The 14,248-nt window shown below is 42.0% G+C and overlaps 1 protein-coding gene and 1 long non-coding RNA gene across 10 annotated transcripts in view; one reads left to right on the forward strand and one right to left on the reverse strand.

Annotated features, from left to right (window-relative positions):
* The window catches only part of LOC123506473 (glycoprotein-N-acetylgalactosamine 3-beta-galactosyltransferase 1-like), a 20,660-nt gene extending 8,934 nt beyond the window's left edge, over positions 1–11,726 (forward strand). For 3 of the 4 annotated variants that reach the window (XM_045258587.1, XM_045258584.1, XM_045258585.1), the window contains 6 exons: positions 3,978–4,116; positions 4,447–4,559; positions 6,216–6,326; positions 6,869–7,017; positions 9,595–9,759; positions 10,659–11,726. In XM_045258587.1, the coding sequence (XP_045114522.1) occupies positions 3,978–4,116; positions 4,447–4,559; positions 6,216–6,326; positions 6,869–7,017; positions 9,595–9,759; positions 10,659–10,715 (734 nt within the window). In that variant the 3' untranslated portion in view covers positions 10,716–11,726. Of the gene's footprint in view, positions 1–3,977; positions 4,117–4,446; positions 4,560–6,215; positions 6,327–6,868; positions 7,018–9,594; positions 9,760–10,281; positions 10,632–10,658 lie in introns of those variants that run through there. The other variant, XM_045258586.1, reaches the window with a different exon arrangement.
* LOC123506476 overlaps positions 1–14,248 on the reverse strand; it is a 29,845-nt gene that overhangs the window by 10,990 nt on the left and 4,607 nt on the right. For 3 of the 6 annotated variants that reach the window (XR_006675440.1, XR_006675444.1, XR_006675439.1), the window contains exons 2-3: positions 5,653–5,789; positions 4,735–4,863 (exon numbers count right to left, since the gene is read on the reverse strand). This is a non-coding gene — a long non-coding RNA (uncharacterized LOC123506476). Of the gene's footprint in view, positions 1–1,072; positions 1,284–4,734; positions 4,864–5,652; positions 5,790–6,187; positions 6,345–8,723; positions 8,813–14,248 lie in introns of those variants that run through there. The other 3 variants (XR_006675441.1, XR_006675442.1, XR_006675445.1) reach the window with 3 other exon arrangements.

Consider the following 14,248-nt stretch of genomic DNA (forward strand, 5'->3'; position numbering starts at 1 on the left):
GAGAAGAGAAGAGAAGAGAAGAGAAGAGAAGAGAAGAGAAGAGAAGAGAAGAGAAGAGAAGAGAAGAGAAGAGAAGAGAAGAGAAGAGAAGAGAAGAGAAGAGAAGAGAAGAGAAGAGAAGAGAAGAGAAGAGAAGAGAAGAGAAGAGAAGAGAAGAGAAGAGAAGAGAAGAGAAGAGAAGAGAAGAGAAGAGAAGAGAAGAGAAGAGAAGAGAAGAGAAGAGAAGAGAAGAGAAGAGAAGAGAAGAGAAGAGAAGAGAAGAGAAGAGAAGAGAAGAGAAGAGAAGAGAAGAGAAGAGAAGAGAAGAGAAGAGAAGAGAAGAGAAGAGAAGAGAAGAGAAGAGAAGAGAAGAGAAGAGAAGAGAAGAGAAGAGAAGAGAAGAGAAGAGAAGAGAAGAGAAGAGAAGAGAAGAGAAGAGAAGAGAAGAGAAGAGAAGAGAAGAGAGAAGAGAAGAGAGAAGAGAGAAGAGAGAAGAGAGAGAGAGAGGAGAGAGGAGAGGAGAGAGAGGAGAGAGAGAGAAGAGAGAGAGAGAAGAGAAGAGAGAAGAGAAGAGAAGAGAGAAGAGAAGAGAAGAGAAGAGAAGAGAGAAGAGAAGAGAAGAGAAGAGAAGAGAAGAGAAGAGAAGAGAAGAGAAGAGAAGAGAAGAGAAGAGAAGAGAAGAGAAGAGAAAAGAGAAGAGAAGAGAAGAGAAGAGAAAGAAGAGAAGAGAAGAGAAGAGAAGAGAAGAGAAGAGAAGAGAAGAGAAGAGAAGAGAAGAGAAGAGAAGAGAAGAGAAGAGAGAAGAGAAGAGAAGAGAGAAGAGAAGAGAAGAGAAGAGAAGAGAAGAGAAGAGAAGAGAAGAGAGAGAGAGATTCAAATTGTTTATTATCCACTAAAGTGGTTCTTACACACATTAAAAGTAAAGACAAAAATATAAATAAATACCGGTAATATGATATGTAGCATAGTACATTAAGAAACACACGTCTAAAATAATAGAAAAAAGAATTACTAACAATATAAACATAAATGCAGCACAGAATGCCAAGTCTACATATATATATACTCAAAACAAAGACATTAAAATACAAACCTAACTAAGAACATCTTCGGTTAAAAGAAATTCTTTAAATGTAGCCTTAAAAGAAGTTATTATTGTTTCCTGCGTGAGGGAAGGCGGAAGAGCATTCCACAGTCTGGCTCCAATTACGTCCGTATGCTTATCACCAGATAGTGTGTTGGTGCGTTGCACATGCAGGTTGTTCCTCTGCCTTGTGACGCTACTGGTGATAGCTTGTCTGCTTCTTAGTGTAAGAAACCAGTCTGGATAAAATTCTCTTAAGATCTTAAATATTGTTGTACTGTACCTAATCCAAAAATATGTCTCTGTTTTACTCGTAACCATTCGAGTTCTTTAAAAAATGGAGATACATGATCATACTTTCTAACACTACCTATGACAATTCTCACTGGAAAATTCTGCAACTTTTGCACCCTAGCCATTTATGTATCATTAGTAGTCCCCCATATTTTGATACAATAGTTAATGAAATTTTAAACAATTGCTTGTATAACCATTATCCTGTTATTCTTATCTAAATGATCACTAATCCTACTTACATACATTAAAATTCCCATCACTTTCTTGTTCAGTTCGTCAATATGGACGTTAGAAAGCATGTACCGATCAAAGTAAACTCCCAAGTTTTTCACACGCTTACTTGGATATATTACTGTACCATTAAAATTCACAGTCATGTTTGGTGGAACGTGAGACAAATGCTGGTGATTACCTATAAGAATACACTGTCTTGAAAGAATTAAACATTATACCATTGTTGAAGAAGAATCTCCTACATTGTACAAGAGTGTCTTCGGTGTCCTTAATGAGCTGATCAATATTATGAACTGTTGCAGAATGTAGGAACTGCGTATCGTCAACATACTGTACCAGAAAACCATTTACATATGATGGTAAATCATTAACATATATATTAAAGATTAACAGACCAAGAATTGAACCCTGCAGGACCCCGTACTCAATAACTTTCTTTTTAGATGTGTGATTATCTAGGCGAACTGACATACTCCTATTATTCAAATAATTATTAAACCAAAATTCACCAAGGTTTAATAGAGAACATTTATATAGAAGGGTTTTATGGTTCACAAAATCAAACGCTTTTGAGACGTCACATAAGGTTAACATCGAAATTTTCTTGTTGTCCATATTATCGTATATCTTATCAGTTATGGTGGTTAGAGCTGTTTCCGTTGACAGCCTTGGCCGAAAAGCATGCTGAGTATTGGAAATTAGATTGCTGGATTCTAAATACTTAGACAATTAACTAGCCACAATTTTCTCGAGTATCTTAGACACAATTGGTAATATAGATACAAGTCTGTAGTTACTAACATTATCAGGATCACCATTTTTATACAGAGGGACAACTAGTGCATGTTTCCATGCCTCGGGGAACACGCCAGTCACCAGGGATGTGTTGACGATACAAGTGAGGAAAGGGACTATGACACAGAGGGCATCTCTGAGAAACCGCAATGCAATACCGTCAGAGCCGATGGAATTGGTTGCATTGAGGTCTTTAACAATCAAGATAAGTGTGACAGAGTCCACAGCCTCGGGTCTAAAAGCAGAATTCACTTTAGTGGCATTTACGTCAGGACGGTTAACAGTAATTTCTTCATTTCTCAGTTTTTCCTGTGTGCGTGCAAAAGTTGATTCTCCAACGCTAGAAAAAAAATGTGTTAAACTCTTCAATTTTATCCTTTATGTTAACAGAATTGTGAATGTTATGTTTGTTATTCTGAAAAGGAATTATTTAAATCCCCAATGACTTTCCAAGTTGCAGAGGTATTTATTTCCTTTACAATCTTTCAAACGCTCTTATTAATAAGTGTTTTTACGTATGTTTTAGCAGTTTTGTAATATTCCCGCAACCCAAAGTTATTTCTGTCAACTTTGAACTAACTTCGTAATGCATTACGGTTTTCCATTGCCGCACGTATCCTGCCACTCAGCCATGGTGCTGGCGTGCCTTTCACAGCTTTAGTCACCACAGGAGCACATATCTCAAGATAATACCTAAAAATCTCATTAAAAATACATACTTGCTTGTTCACGTCATAAGTTAAAAACATTTCATTCAAATAATGCACATTGTCTAAAAGCAACAAACTGAAAGCGTCTGTCATAGTCTTTCAATTCATGGTATTTTTCTTACGTCTATAACAACAGACACCAGGTCATGGTCTGCAATGACTTGAGGGACCTCAGGTTTATTTGTTATAATAAGATCCAGTAGAGTAACTGAATGTGGGGTTTTTCTTGTGGGTTTATCAATAATTTGAGTCAACTTGTTATCTCTTACTATCTTGCTGATGTTACTTCCTTTATCAGCATGTCATCATTAAAATCACCTGAAATAAAAAAGCTTTTGCCACGCAAGCACACCATCTTACAAACGTCTTGTATGTATTCAAAGGATGAGGCTAAAGCTTTTGGGTGTCTATATATATACATCCAATAATGATGGCAGGCAGCTTCTTGCACTGTATCTGAACCCACGCGTCTTCCACGCCTTCTTGTCCTGGCACATCTATTGTAATCGGAGAAGGATTCAAAGTACTATTTGCATACAAGCAGGCACCACCTCCTCGTCGCATCTAGATATCTTATATCCATGAATGTCAACAAATGCATCGGGAGTGTTGGCATGTAGCCATAATACATCAATACTTCTTTCAATTAACAGTAACTACCTCATCTGGACTTGATATCAACGATCGTGCGTTTATGTGTTCCACAATTAATGGATCCTTTTTTAAGTTCAAGAGTTTTAACAAAATCACCGCATTTTTTCAACAATAAACGATAATTCTTTAACTAAACAGGCATTGGAGGCGTTGTTAATGTCACTTATTTTAGAATGAGTAAAGGCCAAGTGGTTAAATGTTACTGAATGCAAACTCATCCTTAGACACTGAACTGGGAGCAATCGACCTGGGTGTGGGTGACGGGCGTGACCACCTCTGGGGGAAGACCAAGGCTGCCTTCAAGTACTTGTACGACCACCACCTCAACGACTACGACTGGTTCTTCAAAGCGGACGACGACACGTAAGAAGAGACGATGATAAGTGACGATGATGACAAACTGTAGACCAACTAAACTGTAATGTCTTTATGAAAACCACCAATTACTTCCATTAATCCCTTCAGTACTGGGACGCATATTTACCTTGAGTTGTGGGTATGATTATACTATTTTATTTACATTAGAAAGGGCCTATGGAGGTCAGAAGATTAAAGATCAGAGTCTTCACTATTTTAATCCCTCATGATTTCTGAAGCTGTATAAAATCACCAAATAGTAAGCAGAATATATATGAAAGCGTGTCATGGTACTGAAGGGGTTAAGATGTTAAGTTTCTTTTTACTCTGTTTCAGGTACACAATTATGGAGAATATGAGATACATGCTGTCCACCTACGATTCTTCCTTGCCTATCTACTTCGGCTCACGCTTCAAGAAGTTCACCAAACAGGGATACATGAGTGGAGGCAAGTCACTATCACCTCTTCTTTCCCTTGTTCCCTAGAGAGCGGGATTGGCGCCTAGCATTAGGAGTTTCCTCAGATATTAGCCCCTTGCATATTCCCCTGTCACTCCCGTCCTTTGCACCGCGTGAAAGGTCAAAGCGAACACTTGATTCACACGTTGTCTTATCGCACTCACCTCAGCATGCGAGCGGTGAGAAGCAGGAGAGCTTTACAAGAAGTGGAAGGGAACTTTACTGCGTCTCTGCTTCTCTGTTTATAGTCGTCTTCTATCCCGTGGTCCTCCTCCTCCATCCCAGAATGATTACTGAAATTAAGGAATATTTTCAGACAATTTCTAAGGAGATTCCTTTTTTCACTTTAGAATTGCTGATGGAGAGAGGTGGCAACGGCAACATCGGTGGTGGGGGGGCTACAAAGGCGGCGGTGGTGGTGGCAACTCATTCCAAATCATAATAAGGGATCTGAATAATATGAAAGGCTCTTTATGGCAACTACGGCGTCTGTGGTGCTAAGGGATATCTCAGTGATGACTTAGTGATTTGAACTGAATGTTGACGAAGGGATCTGAATGTTGAATAGAGCGTATCACTATCTTTTTTTCTTTATAGTAAATATAGCTTTGATAAACAAAAATTAACAATATTCTGAAATCCTTTACCTCCAAGATGCACACCAGTAAGAACATGAAGGGAAAGGAAACTAGTAAACAAAATACACTCCTGCCTCTGCACCTTCCTAAGCAAACTGTACACAGCTGCTCATGGCCAGTCTGAAAAGCCACTCTACCACTGCTCGCTGGCTGAAAGGAGGTCTTGTTTATCGATTGACTAAAACTATTCAAAATAACTCGAAAACACCAGCAAGTCCAGGAAGAGGTTAGCTTGCACTTCTATATTAGCAAGAAATAGAGAAAGAGAACAGTCACCAGATAAACAGTACACAATTCCACGTCACCAGAAACTACGCCAAACACCTGATCTTTAATTCATCACACGTAACTTTCCCCTAACTTCCATAACTTCATCGGATAAACTTCCAAAACTAAATTCACATCACTAAAATTCGTAAAGGAAGGCATGGGCGCAGCACTTACCTAGCTTAAAGAGCGCTGGATAATGCAATAGACAGGATCGCAGGACAGACAAACGTGACGATCAGGTGAGGTGTGAGGTGTGGACGCTGTGAAGCCGGCTGGCCTGAGTGAGGGCGTTCCGTGGATCGATTCCGTGCCTAATGTGAAACAGTGAACCCTTGTTAAGTAGTTGAAGTACTGGTGGTAGTTAATATAGTTAGCATCAAGTTCTTGCCCTCACTTTAGTGTCGGCACGTAGCTGAGATTCGATAAGAAAACTTAAAATATAAGACTGAAGATAAGAGAAGTAAACAAGAACAAGTGTCTTTTTTGTACAGAGGCTGCCGCGTATATGATTCTCCGTTTTACGAAAAGAAAAGAAAAAAAAAGCCTACTTTCAAGCGTGGAAATCATAAATTTTTCAGAAACTTTTCGTGACCTTACCAATAAACCAAAAAAAAAGAAAAAATAATAATAAACATCGATAATAAAAAAAAAATAATTATCCTATGTAACCTCTTAAAATCATTCAACGAGAGGTATCTTATCATCTTACCCTTATCGCTTTCTCCTCACTGCGGCAGGAGGCGGATACGTGCTGAGTCGAGAGGCCCTCAAGATATTTGTGGAGGTAGCGCTGCCTAACCCCAAGAAATGCAAGCAGTCGCACACGGGAGCAGAGGATGCAGAAATGGGTACGTAAGGCTGTGATCTTTTCCACCCCGAGTGCTGGTCTGGCTGCATTGTTGTTTAGCTGGGTTTGGTGTAATTGTTATTCTTCCACGAGAGAGAGAGAGAGAGAGAGAGAGAGAGAGAGAGAGAGAGAGAGAGAGAGAGAGAGAGAGAGAGAGAGAGAGAGAGAGAGAGAGAGAGAGAGAGAGAGAGAGAGAGAGAGAGAGAGAGAGAGAGAGAGAGAGAGAGAGAGAGAGAGAGAGAGAGAGAGAGAGAGAGAGAGAGAGGGAGATTTTGTAACCTAGTGACCTTGACGAGACAAAACCTCACCATTTGACACAAGAATTTAGAAAGGAGGAAAGAAGATAAAAAGACGTAATTTCCCAGAGAGAGAGAGAGAGAGAGAGAGAGAGAGAGAGAGAGAGAGAGAGAGATCCTAACTCGTCCTCAGTTACAGATATCCAGTGACCTTGAGAAACGTTTCAATACTTTCACTTTACCACTCTGCCCCTGTACAGCTCATGCCGCCTTGATCTTGTAGCTCCACCTCCTTCCACTCTTACAGGCAAGTGCTTAGCTAACGTGGGCGTGATGGCGGGGGACTCAAGGGACAGTCTCGGGCGGGGGCGTTTCTTCCCCTTCACGCCCACCACTCATCTTATGGGCGGAGTTCCTAATTGGTATCTGGATTACGTCTACTACAAGCCTGACACAGTGAGTTTGTTTACGTGTGTGTGTGTGTGTGTGTGTGTGTGTGTGTGTGTGTGTGTGTGTGTGTGTGTGTGTGTGTGTGTGTGTGTGTGTGTGTGTGTGTGTGTGTGTGTGTGTGTGTGTGTGTGTGTGTGTGTGTGTGTGTGTGTGTGTGTGTGTGTGTGTGTGTGTGTGTGTGTGTGTGTGTGTGTGTGTGTGTGTGTCTGTGTGTATGTCTTTGTCTGTGTGTGTGTCTTTGTCTGTGTGTGTGTGTGACTATGTGTGTTTGTGACTATGTGTGTGACTATGTGTGTTTGTGTGTGACTATGTGTGTTTGTGTGTGTGTGACTGTGTGTGTGTGTGTGTGTGTGTGTGTGTGTGTGTGTGTGTGTGTGTGTGTGTGTGTGTGTGTGATTCACCTCGGTCGCCTGCTGGTCACCCAACCAGTCTTCCCCATTACGGAGCGAGCTCAGAGCTCATAGACCGATCTTCGGGTAGGACTGAGACCACAACACACTCCACACACCGGGAAAGCGAGGCCACAACCCCTCGAGTTACATCCCGTACCTATTTTCTGCTAGGTGAACAGGGGCCACACATTAAGAGGTTTGCCCATTTGCCTCGCCGCTTCCCGGGACTCGAACCCGCCCCTCTCGATTGTGAGTCGAGCGTGCTAACCACTACACTACGCGGTGTGTGTGTGTGTGTGTGTGTGTGTGTGTGTGTGTGTGTGTGTGTGTGTGTGTGTGTGTGTGTGTGTGTGTGTGTGTGTGTGTGTGTGTGTGTGTGTGTGTGTGTGTGTGTGTGTGTGTGTGTGTGTGTGTGTGTGTGTGTGTGTGTGTGTGTGTGTGTGTGTGTGTGTGTGTGTGTGTGTGTGTGTGTGTGTGTGTGTGTGTGTGTGTGTGTGTGTGTGTGTGTGTGTGTGTGTGTGTGTGTGTGTGTGTGTGTGTGTGTGTGTGTGTGTGTGTGTGTGTGTGTGTGTGTGTGTGTGTGTGTGTGTGTGTGTGTGTGTGTGTGTGTGTGTGTGTGTGTGTGTGTGTGTGTGTGTGTGTGTGTGTGTGTGTGTGTGTGTGTGTGTGTGTGTGTAGGTGTGTGTGTGTGTGTGTGTGTGTGTGTGTGTGTGTGTGTGTGTGTGTGTGTGTGTGTGTGTGTGTGTGTGTGTGTGTGTGTGTGTGTGTGTGTGTGTGTGTGTGTGTGTGTGTGTGTGTGTGTGTGTGTGTGTGTGTGTGTGTGTGTGTGTGTGTGTGTGTGTGTGTAGGTGTGTGTGTGTGTGTGTGTGTGTGTGTGTGTGTGTGTGTGTGTGTGTGTGTGTGTGTGTGTGTGTGTGCGTGTGTGTGTGTGTAGGTGTGTGTGCGTGTGTGTGTGTGTGTGTAGGTTTGCGTGTGTGTGTGTGTGTGTAGGTTTGCGTGTGTGTGTGTAGGTGTGCGTGTGTGTTTGTATGTGTGTGTGTGTGTGTGTGTGTGTGTGTGTGTGTGTGTGTGTGTGTGTGTGTGTGTGTGTGTGCGCGCGCGCCACCACTATAAGCGCCAAGAGCCCTAGATTCTTGTTTTATAGTAGTTTATGCCTAACTCAACAGTCGTTTTCTACACATCAGCCTCGGCATCAAAAAACGATAACTAACCAGCGGAGGCTTTTATATCTTTCCTACGGCTCTGGATATGGTAAGGGAGGGGAATAAAGGGGAGGGTTTTCACATCTTTGTATTGTTGTTACAGTATATTGACACGTACTTCTCCAGACAGTTCCTTCACTTCATCAGAACCTTATGACGCCACTCCACCTACATTCCATTGTACGCGCCGGATAAAGTTTACGTAACCTGAAAAGTAAAAAAAAATGGAATCTTAGCTGACTAACAGGAAAACATGCGAGGTGGAAAAAGTGATAAACAAGCGTTGGTCTTCATCAAAACCATTTCATTTACTTGTACATATCTCATAGCACGTCCTGGATTAGTTTATGTAACCTTAAAAGCAAACCAAAATTGGAATCTCAACTGATTAACAGGAAAACATACGAGGTGGATTAAAAGGATAAACAAGTGTTGGTCTTCATCGAAACCTTAAGATACCATTCCATTTACTCGTAGATTTCCCACAACATGTCCCGGATATAGTTTATGTAACCTTATAAGTAAATAAAAATGGCATCTCAGCTGATTAAGTAACAGGAAAGCATTAGTTGAAAAAAAAAAAAAAAAAAAGGATAAATAAATGTTGGTCTTCATCGAAACCTTATGACACCATTCCATTTACTCTCCCCATTGCACAACCCGGATATAGTTGACGTAACCTTAGAAGAAAAATAAAAAAAATGGAATCTTAACTGACTTACTGACAGGAAAACATACGAAGCGAAAAAAAGGACGTTCAGCTTTTATTACGAATCACTTCCAGAACGATAAGAGGAGGGTAAAAGATGAATTTCACGGAGACAGTCAGTGAATCCCGGCAAGCCATTAATTCCCCTCAAACCATCTAAGCTTTCAGAGAGGCAGTTAGCGCGTCAGACCCTTCCCTTCACTTCCATTCATCTTCCCCGCGCGACAAGTGACGTTAACACCATTTAATTAGAACCTGACCCAATCCTCTCCTCCTGCAGGGTCTGGATTGCTGCTCGGACACCGCCGTCACCTTCCACTACGTCGACACCAATAAAATGTACATGCTGGAGTATCTTGTGTACCATTTGAGACCCTATGGCATCGCACACCACGATCCCTTCCCAGCGCCGCTACCACCCGACCACAGGAGTGTGCCCAAGAAGGTAAGGCAGTGTTGACTCCTTCACTAATTCGTGCATCGGTTTATTCAATGACTATGTCCCTTTATTAGATAAGTTTACTAAGCCACTTGTTGTTATTCATTGGGTTTATTCCTCACAGGGTATTGTACTTCCCTATTCCCTCGTAGGAATGTTTAGTTTTTTTTTTTTTTAAGATAGAGATCTAGACAGTTCTCTAATTTTTAGTTAAACCTTTCGGATTCTTTGTGAATTTAGTGATAAACAAGAACACTGGTAGCCTTTCAAAACCATTTATAGATTAACATACCACGATTGAAACAGGTATATTTTGAGTTGCAGTTTAAACAATAATGCATCATAATAGGAAAATACACAAAATCCTACATAAACATTCAGTGATCTTACAAAAACTCACAACAGTTCAAAACACCCCCAAAAAAATAATCATACGAAACAATGCTATACCATAACAATAAATAGATAAATGAATAAATACCTAAAGAGAATTGTAACCTTTCAAAACACGACTTGACATTCCTGCAGGTCCGGTGACGTAGTGAATGACGTAGCGGTGCAATAGAATAGGAAAAATACACCCATGAGAAGGTATCCAACCATTCCTGAGCGAGAACAAACATTACAAAACATGGCTTGAATGTCCTGGGGTTCAGTGACGCAATGGGTGACGCTGTAGGTGAGACAGTGGGTGAGGTATGTAGTATAGTGACCTTGAACCACGGCAGGGAAAGTGAGGAGTGACCCACAAGCCTCCTCCCTCACGTCACAAAGCCATTACGTTCATAGGAGTTAAATCTTCCCTTTATGGGCTTCTAGGATCCAGTTCCCTGATGGTAATAATAGACTCCCAGCGCAGGGGAACGTAATGCCGGGCCAGGGTAACGTGCATCGCCTCGTTTCAGGTCCTACAGAAGATGAACGTGACCAGTGTGATTGTCAAGACAGAAGGGACGGCGTAGTACAGGAGTCCGCTGTGAAAGGTGCTCTATAACCAGCCCCGCCACACCTATGGACGCTGGCTGGGCTGTCTTTACCTCATCCTCATCAGTAGCCTCGTGTCCTCTTAAGATTGTTATGGTTACGTCCATCAGTCTGTACTAGTTTTTTTTTTTTCGCTTTCCTTGATTTGTTTTCTTCCCTTTTAACATGTACTCGTAATTTCTTTTCTTTCTTTGATTTGTTTTCCTTCCTTTTGTCATGTACTAGTTTTTTTCTTTCGCTTTATTTGATTTGTTTTACTTTCTTTTTATTGTGTGTGTGTGCTCTTTACGGCCGCACAATCTGCATATAAGCTTTATCCCTGAAGTTATCAGGTAATCACTCTGACTTGAATGCAACTTGGTGAATAGCGAGAGAAAAAAAAGTCCACTCAACACGCAATCACTCGATGTAAAAAAGCTCTGAAATCCGTTTTCTCTACTCTGAACACAAGCAATAATCACGAATTTGATGTATAGTTTGAAAGCAATTGCGTGTGAAGATAAACCTGATGAATAACCACCACACTTGGCACTACTCAATAAGCGGTCGATATAACCTGCTTCGTGGAGCACCTTGGCCTTTAATGATGCTCAGCGAAGGCAGCTTAATGACGGTAGATGAAGGACACGGTAGACAGTAAGCCGGAAGGTATAGAGTGTCCTTATTGCCTCGTGATTAATCTCTATAATAGCGGTCTTCCTACTGGAGTTGCCATGGTGAGGAATGGTCAATGCCTGGAGTAAATAATCTAGTTTTTTTCAAATCTTATCTAGCCATTTTGATGTGATAAATTGTAAGAGAGCTTTACAAACACTGATATTCGTGTTTTGAAGACTCTGTGGGTGAAATCTACTATGTTGATTTCTTTAAAGTACGATTTAGTGTGTGTGTGTGTGTGTGTGTGTGTGTGTGTGTGTGTGTGTGTGTGTGTGTGTGTGTGTGTGTGTGTGTATGTATTTTTGACAATTAAGATGAAAAGTTACATTTGATTTGGTTTTTATTTTCCCTACGTGATGATGAAAGGAATCTAACGAACACCCACCCACATATATACACACACCAACCTACCCACCCACCCACCCACCCACACACACACACACAAACACACCCGGTAGCTCAGTGGTTAGAGCGCTGGCTTCACAAGCCAGAGGACCGGGGTTCGATTCCCCGGCCGGGTGGAGATATTTGGGTGTGTCTCCTTTCACGTGTAGCCCCTGTTCACCTAGCAGTGAGTAGGTACGGGATGTAAATCGAGGAGTTGTGACCTTGTTGTCCCGGTGTGTGGTGTGTGCCTGGTCTCAGGCCTATCCGAAGATCGGAAATAATGAGCTCTGAGCTCGTTCCGTAGGGTAACGTCTGGTTGTCTCGTCAGAGACTGCAGCAGATCAAACAGTGAAACACACATACAAGCTTAATAACTCGTATCTGAAGCGCAGGACGGATGGCTCCCGCGTGTACCTTCTATAATCAACAGGTTACGTAAACACACACACACACACACACACACACACACACACACACACACACACACACACACACACACATAAATACATAAACAGAAAACCAACGCTACACGCACACTAATAACACACACACACACACACACACACACACACACACACACATCAGCGTTATGTTTCTAGTTGGGCGCCCAAAGACATATCTAACATTCTCCTTTCTCTTCGTCTCTACAAAACCATTTCATGTATTTTGTGGGCGGCGACTCGGGTCTGGGAGAGAGACAGGAGCAAAGGACAGAGAGGACACGAGGTGGCAGTTCCCTGAATATTCTTATCTCTTTGAAACCAGCTTAGGTCTTCCAAAACATGGCTTCCCTTGTGGCTTTTATCTCGCGTCAGCCAGCCCAATTATCTCTCTGCCAGTCTTATCTCATTCCCCCCTTTCCTCTTTCTTCTCTCCTCATCTCTCCCTCTCGTGTTTCCATAGCTCCGTCCATCCACTAGCTCTCTCCCCTCCTCTCTCCTCTCCTCTCCTCTCCTCTCTCTCTCTCTCTCCCTCCCTCCTCTCCTCTCCTCTCCTCTCCTCTCCTCCTCTCCTCTCCTCTCCTCCTCCCCTCTCCTCTCCCTTTTCCTTTCTTTTGACTCACTGATCTTCCTAAAAATTCGTCCTTCTCTTTTTTGTATGAATACGACTTTTGATTACTAGTGCATTTACAGGTATTGGTATGCGAGAGAGAGAGAGAGAGAGAGAGAGAGAGAGAGAGAGAGAGAGAGAGAGAGAGAGAGAGAGAGAGAGAGAAATATAACGAGAACATTTCTTTCTTATCTAAATCGCCTGATGGCCTCATTGGAGACTGCCATTCACGCCACCACACCACCACAGCCAGACCAGAATCAAGGACACACGCTACCCTTCCACACCACAGCCATGTTCCCTTTAAGAGCCATGGCAACATAAACACACACTAAACGCCCCTAAAGAGCCACATTAACATTACTACCCCTCCCACTATACACACCATAACTCGACAATTCACTCCAACACAAGTTCATCACCTCAAACACCACAATTACATCTTTACCCTCAACTTGCAAACGGAGGAATACATTTACGTTTCTTTTCAAGGCTTTATAAATATATCCTACAGTACACAAGGTATTTAAAGATTTCAAGACACTCATCCTCTAATTTCAGATAATTTGTTTTAAATTCTGGAGACTGACACCTCTGTGGGCTTTCATTTTCTTCCTTTTTGTACCCTCCGCCAGTGTCGCTTTATTCCACCAAACAACCATTAAGACGCACTATATGATCTTCCATAAACTAAACACACATTTCATTAACACTATATCACCATACTACAGTCTATCCTTCCCTACAGTACTAAAGAGTCATCATTAACAGGAACACAATCCCAAACGTAATCTCACACAGCTGTTCTCATAATAGGTAAGAGATTACGAGGGAAACTAAGGAGAAGGTAACCCGAGAGACCTTAAAGTATGGTGTTTGTGACGCGTGGGAAGGTGAAGAGTTCTTTCAATTTGTCCTTCTGTCAGTGTGTAATTAAATCATCTACTTTCATCCACGGAAAGTAAAGTAAGAAGCTGCGGGCGAGCGGTAAAATTTTATAGAAGCCCCTTTGTGACATCAGACCAAGTAAGAAATTAACTGGTTTTTAGAAGAACAAGTAATATAATTAATGGAAGTGCTCTCTTTCTGTCTCTCTTGCTCTCTCACACACAGTTCATAATGAAATCATCCACTCCTATCATGAGAACACTAAATCTACAACAGCTGTGAGTGACCAACAGATAATTGAAAAGACACATTGAAAATAGAGAAAACATTTATTTTTCAGATTCTCAGACAAAAAAAAAAAAAGTGCAATAACTGAACTGAACTATTGTCTCTTTCACTACGCCAGACACAGGCGGGGCACAGCTGAGTATCGGGTCGAGTGCCACTTGTACGAATAGCACTGGTGGTGGTGTATCGCGTCGCAAACACCAATAACTGTGTGTCTCGCCTATGCATATGTTACCTTTCC

Source organism: Portunus trituberculatus, chromosome 20, assembly GCF_017591435.1.
Source record: "Portunus trituberculatus isolate SZX2019 chromosome 20, ASM1759143v1, whole genome shotgun sequence".
NCBI lineage: Eukaryota > Metazoa > Arthropoda > Malacostraca > Decapoda > Portunidae > Portunus > Portunus trituberculatus.